Source organism: Oncorhynchus keta, chromosome 5 (assembly GCF_023373465.1).
Source record: "Oncorhynchus keta strain PuntledgeMale-10-30-2019 chromosome 5, Oket_V2, whole genome shotgun sequence".
NCBI classification, from domain to species: Eukaryota; Metazoa; Chordata; class Actinopteri; order Salmoniformes; family Salmonidae; genus Oncorhynchus; species Oncorhynchus keta.
In genome coordinates this window covers 10,315,759-10,330,436 of record NC_068425.1, presented here as the reverse complement: position 1 = coordinate 10,330,436, position 14,678 = coordinate 10,315,759, and the positions used below count along the sequence as shown (strand labels likewise).

Genomic DNA, 14,678 nt, shown 5'->3' with positions numbered 1-14,678 from the left:
ATTGATGTATCCAGTATAGTGATGTGTATTATTGATGTATCCAGTATAGTGATGTGTATTATTGATGTATCCAGTATAGTGATGTGTATTATTGATGTATCCAGTATAGTGATGTGTACAGTATAATGATGTGTATTATTGATGTGTACAGTATATTGATGTGTATTATTGATGTATCCAGTATAGTGATGTGTATTATTGATGTATCCAGTATAGTGATGTGTATTATTGATGTATCCAGTATAGTGATGTGTACAGTATAATGATGTGTATTATTGATGTGTACAGTATATTGATGTGTATTATTGATGTATCCAGTATAGTGATGTGTATTATTGATGTATACAGTATAGTGATGTGTATTATTGATGTATCCAGTATAGTGATGTGTATTATTGATGTATCCAGTATAGTGATGTGTATAGTATATTGATGTGTACAGTATATTGATATGTACAGGATATTGACGTGTACAGTATATTGATGTGTATTATTGATGTGTACAGTATAATGATGTGTATTATTGATGTGTACAGTATATTGATGTGTATTATTGATGTATCCAGTATAGTGATGTGTATTATTGATGTATCCAGTATAGTGATGTGTATTATTGATGTATACAGTATAGTGATGTGTATTATTGATGTATCCAGTATAGTGATGTGTACAGTATATTGATGTGTATTATTGATGTATCCAGTATATTGATGTGTATTATTGATGTATCCAGTATAGTGATGTGTATTATTGATGTATACAGTATAGTGATGTGTATAGTATATTGATGTGTACAGTATATTGATATGTACAGGATATTGACGTGTACAGTATATTGATGTGTATTATTGATGTGTACAGTATAATGATGTGTATTATTGATGTATACATTGCAAGGCTCATCTGTAAGTGATACCTTTGGTCTCAGCATGAGTCCCTGTCAAACTGAAGCTTCAATCAAAAAGACATATGTTTAGCCGATTGTATGTTCAGCCTCAGTGTCTAGCACCTCCCCGTGAGCCTACAGTCATATTTAAGAGAGGCAGTACAGACAGAGACGTATCGTATGACCTTTGTCTGTCTGTGACCAAGGTCAGACGGTCATACAGAGATCATCAGAGATCATCAGATAGCAGAGGGATCAGAGGGGAGGATGTCATTAGAGATAGTGTCTGAATGGAATCCCCCAAAAGCCACTATGTGTCTAGATAAGGAGCTGGGAGATAGTGAGAGGGCAGAGGAACAGGGAGAGGAACCGGGGCAGGTGGGCAGTGGGCTCACCATGGGGCTGTGTAGTATACCACTCAAAAGGACATGGCACATAATAAGCCCAGAGAGGAGCATGACCTTGGGTGTACCGTATGCGTGGTTCCTTTGTGTTTTTAGATTATTCAAAAAAGTATGTATGCGGGCGTGTGTGTGTGTTTGTGTGTTTGCATAGTCACATCTGTGTGTTTGTGAGTGCGTGCGTGCGTATGTCTGAGCGAGTGCGTTAGACTTAAATTGGATATTCTGTGTGTTTAATTATAGGCTGTGTGTTCCTGTCAGTGAGGCTGACTGGCCCTCTCATAGCTCCTCTCCTCCTTTCCTTTCCTTTCCTCTCCTACACACTGTCGCTGACTCCAGGTCAGAACAGAGCTGTAAAAACTAATGAGAGAGAGAGAGAGAGAGAGAGAGAGAGAGAGAGAGAGAGAGAGAGAGAGAGAGAGAGAGAGAGAGAGAGAGAGAGAGAGAGAGAGAGAGAGAGAGAGAGAGAGAGAGAGAGAGACAAAGAGAGAGAGAGACAAAGAGAGAGAGAGAGAGAGAGAGAGAGAGAGAGAGAGAGAGAGAGAGAGACAAAGAGAGAGAGAGAGAGACAAAGAGAGAGAGAGAGAGAGAGAGAGAGAGAGAGAGAGAGAGAGAGAGAGAGAGAGAGAGAGAGAGAGAGAAAGAGAGAGACAAAGAGAGAGAGAGAGAGAGACAAAGAGAGAGAGAGAGAGAGAGAGAGAAGGGACGTGGTTCATTTTTTTTTTAAACTAATTTGGTCGTGAAACTGGCCATGTCAGACTATTGTCTTTCTCTTCTTGTCACGCCCTGACCTGAGTATTCTTTGTTTTCTTTATATATTTTGGTTAGGTCAGGGTGTGACGAGGGTGGTATGTGTGTTTTTGTCTCATCTAGGGTGTTTGTACTGTCTAGGGGTTTAGTAGATTTATGGGGTTGTTTCCATCTAGGTGTTTATGTAGGTCTATGGTTGCCTAGATTGGTTCTCAATTACAGGCAGGTGTTTATCGTTGTCTCTGATTGGGAACCATATTTAGGCAGCCATCTGCTTTGGGTATTTTGTGGGTTATTGTCTATGTTATGTTGCACATTAGCAAAGTGTTTATATAGAGGTCACGGTCGTCTTGTTGTTTTTGTTTAAGTGTTCTTCGTGTTCTTCATTAAATAAAGAAGAATGTATTCTAACCACGCTGCGCTTTGGTCCACTCCATACGACGATCGTGACACTTCTTTCCTTCATGTTTTCTTCCTCGTTTCCCTCTTTCAATTGTCCAGGGTCCTGTTGTCTCTCTGGCTGAAGTCAGAGCGTAACAGTGTTAGTGACTCAGACCAAGAGAACCCCAAGGCTCTAGGGGGGGGAGTCAGAGACGTGTACACAGCCAGTGGCCACTCTGACTGGGTAGACATAAAGCCCTGCAGCCTGGACCTGTGGGTGGCTACACTGTCACAGACACTCAGTGGAACAGTGTGCGGTGAGGTGGCTACGGTATCTATGAATAGGATATCTACTGTACATGTCCACATGCTGTACATCCACAGTCACCACATGTTAGGGTGCAAGATTCCAATAACGTTCCCAAAATTCACAGGTGTTCCCGAAATCCCAGTTGGATTATTCCTGGAATCAGTATGGAATAAGCAGGAAATCTATCAATCCTCCAACCGGGATATCGGAAAAATATGTATTTTGGTTTCCAGAATTTTTGCAACACTACCACAAACACAGCTATTACTTCTAGTCTATATGTAAAAGAGAGACGCAGCACTGTGGAGGCTCTTCTCCAGTGGGTATGAGGTACTTCAAAATAGGAGCCAGGGACGGGGAGCTGCAAGGGAGGACAGGGAGGGACCGGATGAAACCCCCCCACAGAGCCGACCCCCGCCAGAGGCTCAACGGAGAGCCGGATCACCACCCCCTGTCCAGAAATAGCTCCACATGCATTCCAACACTGTCTGTCTGTCCTTCTGTCCGCCTGCCCGTCTGTCTGTCTGTCTGTCTGTCTGTCTGTCTGTCTGTCTGTCTGTCTGTCTGTCTGTCTGTCTGTCTGTATGCACAGACACGGCAGTAGCACGTTTAGCTTTTAAGTTCAGCTCCTGTTCAGATGCACCATCCATTGGTCATTTGGTAGTTTGCGTTATACAACACTATTAGTGATGGTCTTTGGTGTTTTGGGTTGTTTTATGAATGTTGAAACATAAAGAGACGAACCATTTTACAATGTGTTGTATAAGATATGTATAACAATATAGGCAGTGTTCTTCAGACCACGGAACTAAGCGTAGGTGGCGTTAAGGGTGAATCTTTTACAATGTGTTCTCCTAACTACTTCCGTTTGAAGTGCTCTGATGACATGTTAGGGTTAAGTAGTCCTGACGTACATTTTCATGTCCTAAATATAGTCTGGCTATTGGGCAACACCTTCCCTATTGTATTAGGAATACACCTGTTCTCCATAATGGTGCTTCACTGACACACTCGTTCTAAAACAGACATAATGCAGCGTTTGACATTCCAATGGCAAAGTAATGGGGGAGGAAATCATCATAGAGCCTTTTCAAACAGATACATTGGGGCGAGAGGGGGGGATGGGTAGTTCATCTGAAACGTAACTCCGTGCGCGATTTCATATCTCATGAAAATAATTCCTCTGGGAGTCAACAAGGGTCATAGCACTCATTTCCACAGACAAACACACACAGACACACAGACAAACACACACACAGACACACAGACAAACACACACACACATAGACAGACACACAGACACACAGTACACTCCCTGGCTGTACCAAACCGGCGGGTGTGCCTGCTACGTGCTAATCATCATAAAAACAGGTTTAAGTTTCGTCAGTTCTACCCCCAGGCAGGTCAGGAGACTAGCATGAAGTGTAGACTAGTGCAGATGTGTGAGTTAGTCAACAGCAGCTAATAGGATATTCAGGATACTGACAATAAAGATTTAACTTCGGGGGGGAAGTTAAAGGAGAAGACGAAAACGTATGAGGGTAGCATCACAGCACGACGAGGAAGAGCAAACTAAAGGCTGACTGATGCAGTACCTCATTGAGGTCATCTTCCCCTTTCATCTCTGTCTAGAACTGTAAATCAACATGGCAACCCAGGCGAGCTGCTCATTTCATGTTTCTGCTGAAGGACCTCCAGCTACAGCCAGCCACAGGAGACGGGGCTGTTGGTTTTATTTCATCTCTGTTTTGGTTTGTAGCTCATGCAGTTGCTATTATAGATGAATCAAGTGGAAAGGGTTAGGGCAGGGAAGGCCCTGTGAACTACGCTTGTTTATACAGGGCTCTTGATGCCCTAATGGTCCACTGCACTGAGAATGTGGCTTTAAGCTAAAAACATAGTCACAAGAAATGTTAAAAAGTCACTGTGATGGGAGTGTGTGTGTGTGTGTGTGTGTGTGTGTGTGTGTGTGTGTGTGTGTGTGTGTGTGTGTGTGTGTGTGTGTGTGTGTGTGTGTGTGTGTGTGTGTGTGTGTGTCTGTCTGTCTGTCTGTCTGTCTGTCTGTCTGTCTGTCTGTCTGTCTGTCTGTCTGTCTGTCTGTCTGTCTGTCTGTCTGTCTGTCTGTCTGTCTGTCTGTCTGTCTGTCTGTCTGTCTGTCTGTCTGTCTGTCTGTCTGTCTGTCTGTGTGTGTGTGTGTGTGTGTGTGTGTGTGTGTGTGTGTGTGTGTGTGTGTGTGTGTGTGTGTGTGTGTGTGTGTGTGTGTGTGTGTGTGTGTGTGTGTGTGTGTGTGTGTGTGTGTGTGTGTGTGTGTGTGTGTGTGTGTGTGTGTGTGTGTGTGTGTGTGTGTGTCTGTGTGTGTAGTGGCTGTGTGAGTGATGCAAGGTGTTTGCAGCTATTTGTCATTATCGCTCAAATCAAAAATATATCACCCCACTAATTACAGAAACACCTGTTGTGTGTTATAAAATAATCATTATAATACATGTGGAGGGTCAAGTAGGCAAGTGGATAATTCTTTGGAGAGGTGTTTGACATTGCCTAATGCCTCTAATGAAATTAGAAATAATATTATCTGACCCGCAACAGACAAGGAATCAGACATAGTCCATCAGAGAGCATAAACAGAGATGTGAATGTGGTGTGGGACTGTGGGAGAAGCCTGAATGACTGTCATGAGTGACTTAGATATTCCCTGGGACAGTCCTTGCTGTGCTGTGAGTGGGAGAATGTTCCAGGCCTGACTTGGATGAGATAGTTCCCATGGTGCAGCACCACCACACTGGGAAGAGACACAGTACAGGGGGCATGACAGTATTGGCTGGATGAATACTCAGACTGGCTGACGAGCATCATACCCCGTGACCGTGAGCACCCAGTACTGGTCACTGATTGGTGCACAGACCTATTGTGACCCAGTGTCAGTTAGCTTGGCCAATCACAGCTCGGAATGGGGTTAGGAATGGTGACATTTGAACTCAAGGAGCAACGGTTTGTCAGTCATCGCTGGCTTTTTATATAAAAGTCCTCGCTACTGCTATTTAGATACACAAATACACAGATGCCAAAGACAGATAAACAGACATGCGTACACAGACTATGCCCTCTCCCACAATACATACACACACAATACATACACACACACACACAAACACAGACAAACATTCTCATTTGCATTCCACTCAATCAGTTTCTAATTGACTTAATCCTCCAGATGGTCTGTGGCGTAATGCAGGGGGAATACAAAGCAGCTGCCAGTTTCCCTCTGGTTCTGGACAGCCATAATGGACCTGTTTCTGTTTATGCCTATTTAAATTAACCATCCTATTCACGAAGACACTGGTTCACACACACACACGCGCGCGCACACACACACACACACACACACACACACACACACACACACACACACACACACACACACACACACACACACACACACACACACACACACACACACACACACACACAGTACCTAGACACAGTCATGACCCTAATTAGATCAACCTCACCTCTGTTATCTTCCATCCTGTGATTACTAGAAACCCTGCTGGTCTGGAGAACAACAGATCACCGAGGCTAAACTAATCAATGGTCTACTGACACACTAAAACAATAGGCACTGTGACCTTGTTAATGGCAATACACGTCCTACCAAACCCACTGAGACCTATCAGACCACAGAGGCTGTAAAAGTGTAAATGAGGAGGCTAGACTCCAGCTCCTGAAACAGAACACACCTCAAGGACTAATCAATAATGACTGAATCAGTGATATTCGGAGACCACGGGGAGTCTCTTGTGTTCAACTGATATGTTATTACTAATGCACTCTCCATCTTATTACCCGACACTAACTAGGTGGATGGCAGATGGAGTGAAACCAACTGAGCTGATCCTGGTACATTGTTATACAGAGTTGCTGTTGGGTGGTTTTAGACAGTGGTGTAAAGTACTTCAGTAAAAATACTTGAAAGTATTACTCAAGTATTTTTGGGGGTATCTGTACTTTGCTTTACTATTTATATTTTTGACAACTTCTACTTCTACTTTAACTGCACTACATTCCTAAAGAAAATAATGTACCTTTAGCAATTACATTTACTTTTGATACTTAAGTATATTTAAAACAAAATCATTTTAAGACTTTTACTCCAGTAGTGTTTTTACCATAGGAGAACATCCGTTAACTCATTTACATCTGGAGTGAAAACATGAGCATCTGTGTTTGATACAAACCAAGGAGTAAATAAGCAGGCATGTGAGCACACACACTCTTGAGTGTAACTTGCTTGAGGCTGGTAGGCTGGGTGGGTGATATCATGTTGGTAGATGGAGTAAAGAGAGAGGGGGGGTTATTGTCTCTTTACTGAAGATAAACACTAATCATCCATTTTCAGTCATCATCAAGGGGTTAGATATGGACAGACAGAAGCACAACCCTGCTACCATTACAGAACCCCCCCGGGAATACTTCTGACCCACTGATTCCTTCCTCCCAGCCACAGAGACTTCTTCAGCCCTCACTGACAGACTCAAGTAGATTTACTCTCAGGGTCAACACCAGGTCCCTCCCACACATAGAAAATCCCCTCAAAAGAAAACACTCTCAGCTCTATGACCGTGTAAAAACGGCAATACCCCATCATCATCATCGGTTGTTTTTAGGTTTAGGAATATTTATGGCAATAGACGGGGATTCCCCTGGGGGTTCAATTACATACCCAGGCTTCTCAGTCACTCAGCCAGTCAGAGATGTTTCAGATACTGTTTTGACCAGAAAGTGGATCTCTAAGCTGCACTTACAGCTTCAGCCTGAAGGCCCTGGGCTGAGAGCTGAAACTAGAGCATGGCATTCCACACAGATGGGCCACAATCACCCCCTCTCAGGTCTGGAGATGTGGTGTCAATGGGGAAAACCCAAGTTGCTTTCCCACCATGGCGGGCATCTGTATTCTAAACCCCTCAGATAGAGGGTCCATATCTGGAACCAAACACTGGCTGACCCATTATCGACAAGGTCAGTTAACGTCCAGAGAAACACTATTTGCAGCCATTTGGCACTGATAGGAGTGGATTGAGAGCTAGTGCAACTGTAACCACAGTCAAACACAACTGAAACAGAATGGATGGGTTGAGATCATTTCTGTGGGCCAGTCAGTCGGCCGGCCATACTGCTTCAGCCCCTGCTCCTGCCCCTCCCCGACCCCCCAGCAGTCTTCTGGCCACTGGACAGAGCATGGGAACAGCCCGGCCACAGGCAGCGCTCCGCAGAGAGGGGAATGTAAACAGAGTGCAGCGCTGAGAGAAAGGGCTGTGGCACTGGAGATTTTCAGCAAAGGAAACAATCGTAAATAGCAGTTGCCTCAAGCAAAAGTACGCCAGTCAGTCAGTCGACATGGTCAAAGCAATTCAGCAGAGAGGGGTGGCTGCTTGAAAAACCCAAAATGATTGAAGCAGCCCTCCCACGGTTGCAGACATGGACTGTCATCACTGCCAAGCTGAGCAGCCAGAGGGATTGATTTGTCATCAGCCTTTAGGAGATAGATGCAGAGAGCAGAAATAGTCTTACCTGACGTGTCCCACATGTTCAACTCAATCCTCTGTTTTTCGATTTCAAAACTGGCCGTGTAGTTTTCAAAAACGGTGGGGACATAGTTCTGGAAAAGGGGTGCATCTTGATTAGTAAAGCACTAATAGCATAGGCGTAACGTAGGTTAGACGTTCAACTACGTACATGTAATGTATCATACAAATATATAGGCTATATTAAAACAATATAGGTCTAGTTGCTAATAACACCCCGATACCATATTAACGACAATGGGAAATCGAATACACGCCGAAATACATTATATGAGTCTATATTCTTTAATCACTAATAATAATGACCATTTTATATTTAAAGATGCACATTATTTCCCTGTCTTTCAGTTTCCGTCTCTCTCTCTCTCTCTCTTAGACATATCTAACGCAGGTGCGTGTACACCTCTGGCTCATAATTTAAATCAAGACATTGGGGTTAAAAGATTAGAATAAAGAAGCTCTGGTTGTTCTATTTGGTTTCGGTGTCCGTCTTGACATTTATTTTTTGCTTCATTCATAACCGCGATGACCTACAGTACACATGCCACTCTTAAATGATCCAGTTGCCTGTTTTCAAGTGTTGACATAACGCAAGACTTCATAGCCTATATATATATATATATATCAGGACACTTACCTCGGGATAGCAGTCCTTCGCAAAAACATGTAGGAGCGCAGTTTTACCACATTGCGTATCTCCGACCACCACGATCTTACAGCGGCTGCCTTGACTTTCCATCTTTGTCTGTCAGTGTGTCTGTTCTGGACGCGGATCGGTTTCATTCACCATCCGATGTGGATATAAGGTGAGACTGGAACTCAAGGAAAACCCAGCAGGTACATACCCCGATTGTGGCGCGCCCTACTATGTGTCCTCCCCTGTCCACCCCGTGCAGCCCTCGGTTCCCACGGTTACACCAGCTATCCTCTCAATGCCTGTTTACACCCACCTTGCCCGCAACAGCAGCACTCAGCAGCAGCACGCAGCCCCCCCAAACTCGTTAATTGGCCACGCCTTGCTCCCAACGACAGCGAGTTGGTCCTCGTAACGCCGTGCTCATTTACTTGTTTGATAGCTTGTCTCTTTACTTGTCTAACAGTGGCGCAGTGGCGCACATATTATAATTGGGCTACATCTCATGACTTTTATTAATAGCTTTGAGGATTGTGTTGAGATACACATTTCAACGAATGTACTGACTGTTTATTACATAGTTATAAACTGTAAAACTAGACTAATAATTGGTCGAACAGTTTATAAAACGGGGGATAAATTCCTTTATACGTGATTTATAGGTCTAACGTATATTTTAATGTTAAGTGGGAGTGTCTTATACATTCTCAAAACAAATGAAAAGGAAAGTATTTTTGTATTATGCATTGGAGAGGTAGGCTACAACTATGGGGGGATGAAGCGTGTATGGTGTGATGGATCGTGTCCCCCTTGTGACCGGAGTTTTAGTAGATCGCCAGAGGACACAGAACAAGCCACTGATAATAAGTATCAGTTATCACTGTATCTTGAAGCATCATGTTGTGGAAGGAACCCACTCAGCCCAACCCTGTCTTATTGCATATCAATGGATCACTTCCCTATCCATTTGGAAGCTCTTCGACTGAAACGTCCATGTTTCACGCACTGTTGTTGTTTCAAGTGAGATATAAATGCCACCTGAGGCAGACCGGTTTACAATTCAGTGAGGTTACAAACTAGTTGTTACATACTTTTTTTCTACAGGCTTTTACTGCCTCCCTTTGGTGAGGAGTGGTATTTTATCTATAGGAAAATAAACCCACGCTGAGCCATCAGCATTAGCCTACCACCAGTGTCTGCATCTTCCCGAAAGATTATTGAACCAAGAATATATTGTTTTGGGGGGTTTCAATGGGCCTAAATGATTCATAAGTAATATATAATATATTTGCAAAAATAGGGTTTCCCTTGTATGATACAGACTACATTTAACTTGTAGAGGCATTACTGAATTCCACCAATACATATCTTATTTACTTCAACTTTGTCAGCATGCAGTTAATCAGAGATTAGGTATAGAGAGTACCATTACATGGCTGTGTGAGCTTCCCTTCCCTCCTGTCCATGACTAACTCCACTCTATGACACAAGTCATATATTTTAACCAGAGTTAAACGCAATGAGCTGTGCAGTGCTTCTTCTGAGCAGCAGGTGGACACAGAGCACAGTCTCTCTCTGGTCCAGTGGTGGCAATGTCTGAAAGTAACTTTTCCAGTATTCCATAGTTCTATGAAATACAACTTATAATTAGAAACAATATGAGTGAAATAGCTTTCCTTCCCAAAAATTGTAATTAAGTATGTTTAAAAAAACAATGTTTTTCTTCCCCTGCTTGGACTGGTCACAAACAACAGAATGCTGTTGGAATATCCAGAACCTTCAGGAAGTATTCACCTTCTGGACTGTTTCCACATTTTGTTGTGTTACAGCCCTGAATGTAAAATTGATTACGTTTAGATTTTGTATCACTGGCCTACACACAAGACCCTATAATGACAAAGTGGAATTATGATTTTAGACATTTTTACACATGAATTTAAACATAGAAAAGCTGAAATGTCTTGAGTATTCAAGCCTTTTGTTATGGTAAGCCTAAATAAGTTCAGGAGTGAAAATGTGCTTAACAAGTCACATAATAAGTTGAATGGACTCACTCTGTGTGCAATAATAGTGTTTAACATGATTTTTAATGACCACCTTATCGCTGTACCCCACACTACCCCACACACAATTATCTGTATGGTCCCTCAGTTGAGCAGTGAATTTCAAACACAAATTCAACCACAAAGACCAGAGAGGTTTTCCAAAGCTTCGCAAAGAAAGGCAGCTATTGGTAGGTGGGTAAACTTTAAAAAGCAGACGTTGAATATCCCTTTGAGCATGGTGAAATTATAAATTACACTTAGAACCAGTCACTACAAAGCTGTACGTTTGTTTGTTTCTCTTTATTGTTTTGTTGCTGGTTCACATTTATATCAAATGTGATGAACCCAAATGCGCCTTGGTCTACCCATTTCGACGAGCGTTACAGTATTTAAATATACTTAAGTATCAAAAGTAAATGCAATTGATCAAATATACTTAAGTATCGAAAGTAAATGTATAAATCATTTCAAAGTCCTTATGTTAAGCAAACCAGACGGCATATTTTCTTGTTTTTTATTTATTTACGGATAGCCAAATCCAACGCTCAGACAAAATGTCCAAACTATGCAATGAGTTTAGTGAGTCCACCAGATAAGAGGTTGTAGGGATGAACAAGGATGTTCTTTTGATAAGTGTGTGAATTAGACCATTTTATTTGCCTGCTAAGCATTCAAAATGTAATGCATACTTTTGAGTGTCAGGGAAAATGTATGGAGTAAAATGTACATTTTCTTTAGGAATGTAGTTTTCCTTAGGAAAGTTGTCCAAAATATAACTAGTAAAGTACAGATACTTAAACTACTTAAGTAGTACTTTCAAGTATTTGTACTTAAATACTTTACACCACTGCTACAAAGATACAGGCATCCTTCCTAACTCAGTTGCAAGAGGAAGGAAACAGCTCAGGGATTTTGCCATGAGGCCGATTGGTGAGTTTAATGGCTGTGATAGGAGAAAACTGAGGATGGCTACACATTGTAGTTACTCCACAATTCTAACCTAAATGACAGGGTGACAATATGGAAGCCTGGTACAGAAAAACTATTCCAAAACATGCATCCTGTTTGCAATAAGGCACTAAAGTAAAACTGCAAAAACATGGAAAATAAACTTTATTTCGTTAACTTTATCTCCTGAATACAAAGCGTTATGAATGGGGAAAATTCAACTCAACACTGAGTTACTCATGTTCATGTTCTTCATGTTTTCAAGGATGGTGATGGCTGCATCATGTTTGTCACACCCTGATCTGTTTCACCTGTCTTTGTGCTTGCCTCCAGCCCCCTCCAGGTGTTGCCCATCTTCCTCATTATCCCCAGTATATTTATACCTGTGTTCTCTGTTTGTCTGTTGCTAGTTTATCTTGTCTTTTCAGGTCTTACAAGCATGTTTTCCCGTCTCCCTGCTTTCTCAAGTTCTGTTTCCTAGTTTCCCCAGTTCTGACCATTCTGCCTGCCCTGACCCAGAGCCTGCCTGCCGATCTGTACCTCCCTGACTCTGACCCCTTTACGAAACCTCTGCCTGTCCTGACACCAAGCCTGTCTGCTATTCTGTACCTTATTGACTCTGCCCTGGATTATGGACCTCTGCCTGCCATTGACCTGTATTTTTCCTGCCCCTATTTGAGTCAATAAACATGTGACTCTAGCTGTCTGCATCTGGGTCTTATCCTGAGTTCTGATAATGTTATGGGTATGCTTGTCATCGGCAACGACTAGACAATTTTTTTTTACATACAAAAAGAAACAGAATAGCGCTAAGCACAGGCCGAATCCTACAGAAGAACCTGGTTCAGTCTGCTTTCCAACAGACACTGGGAGACAAATTCACATTTCAACAGGACAATAACCTAAAACACAAGGCCAAATATAACCTGGAGTTGCTAACCAAGATGACATTGAATGTTTATGAGTGGCCTAGTTACAGTTTTGACTTAAATCAGCTTAAATCAGCTTAAATCTATGACTTGAAAATGTCTGTCTAGCAATGATAAACAGCCAACTTGACAGAGTTAGAAGAATTTTAAAAGGAATAATGGGCAAAGATTGTACAATCCAGGTATGCAAAGCTCTTAGAGACTTATCCAGAAAGACTTACAGTTGTAGTCACTGCCAAAGGTGATTCTAATATGTATTGATTCAGGGGTGTGAATACTTATGTAAATGAGCTATTTCTGTATTTACAAAAAAAATTAAAACATGTTTTCACTTTGTCATTATGGGTTATTGTGTGTAGATGGGTGATGGAAAATATATATTTAATACATTTTGAATTCATGCTGTAACACCACAAAATGTGGAATAAGTCAAGGGGCATGAATACTTCCTGAAGGCACTGCAGCCTACCAATCATTATAAATATCCATGACAAGTAAACCGTTTATTTTACAGCTCAGTCACTGAGCCAATGAGACGTCTCAGCCAAAGCATGTGAGGTCACCTTATATGAAATAGAAAGCATTTTTGAAGACGTCTGTTTCAGACAAGTTTATGGACGGAGAGGCCTATTACCCAATGTTTTTTCTCAAATGTGTGATTTGACCACAAATACAGGTAAAGGACGAGTCAACAACATTATTTGGGTGGGCCGTTGAGTTGACAGAACATTAGCTTTTTTTTGGGGGGGGGGGGTAGTTAGGTCCTATGTAACCTAAAAGACAGAGAAACACATGTCAGAGTTTGGTTGGATAATAGCCCTTCTCATGACTCAATGCTACATTGGAGTCATTCCATATCCCTTTCGATTGGCTGAGGTGGTTTGGTCAAGTGTGGATCGCTCTATCTGGAAACAGAATGATCCTGATTGATGTATGGTTTTGGAAACCTTGAATACTCAACTTAAAAGTATTGTGCGAGATTTTGGCAATTAAGTCCTTTTTCTACTCCAGATTATTTTTGTATTTTATCCATGAGTTCATCTGTCTCTGGGTAAGTAGAAAAAAGGCTTAATTGTGAGAAGCAGTGTTAAAACGGCGCACAATAAGTGTATCTTTTCTATTTGTAAAATTATTTGGGGTAGATATGAAAATATAGTTTCTGATGTTTCCAAATCCGTATTGCACGCAGTGATTAACATTAGACAAGCGTCAGGACAGCTGTAGGCATACACATTTGCCCTGCCTTGGTCAATTGTTCAAATGAGAACTCTATGGCTGTATGGCCAACAAGCTCTCACAGTCTCACTGCATAATTAGACGTTTATCCTCGTTCTCCAAACGTACAAATTCTAATTTTGAAGTTGCTCCAAACGTTATATTTCAAAGTGTTTTGTTGTCCTTGCTGCTTTGTATCATTCCATTTCTCCAAACATCAAATTTATAAGTTAAGGGTTAAGTTTCGGCACTCAATCCAAATGGTTACGGTAAGGGTTAAGGTTTGGGATAGTGTTAAAATAAAAAATAGAAACCAGTGTCCACAACTGTAACCTTCTGATCCAAAGTCATAGGATTACATCCATCTACTTTAGCAAAACCCAAGCCTACTTGATGGCAATAGGGCTCACTGTTATGCTTCGTGTTTGGTTTTGAAAGACATTTCCCGCGTCCTCAGGACATGGATAGACGTCCAATTTCGACTTCAATCTTGAACGACCTGGCAAGTAAGGTCTTGGGTTCTCGAGAGCTAGTCAGATGCATGCAATTCAATTACAGTAGTTTTGGAGCGCAAATATTCTGTTTGTTGCTCCATTA

General features: G+C 41.9%; 1 protein-coding gene across 1 annotated transcript in view; it reads right to left on the bottom strand.

Annotated features, from left to right (window-relative positions):
* The window catches only part of rnd2 (Rho family GTPase 2), a 44,217-nt gene extending 34,944 nt beyond the window's left edge, over positions 1–9,273 (bottom strand). Inside the window, exons 1-2 of the mRNA XM_035771091.2 lie at positions 8,948–9,273; positions 8,297–8,384 (exon numbers count right to left, since the gene is read on the bottom strand). Of these exons, the coding sequence (XP_035626984.1) occupies positions 8,297–8,384; positions 8,948–9,049 (190 nt within the window). The 5' untranslated portion in view covers positions 9,050–9,273. The remainder of the gene's footprint in view (positions 1–8,296; positions 8,385–8,947) is intronic.
* Positions 9,274–14,678: the final 5,405 nt, after the last annotated feature.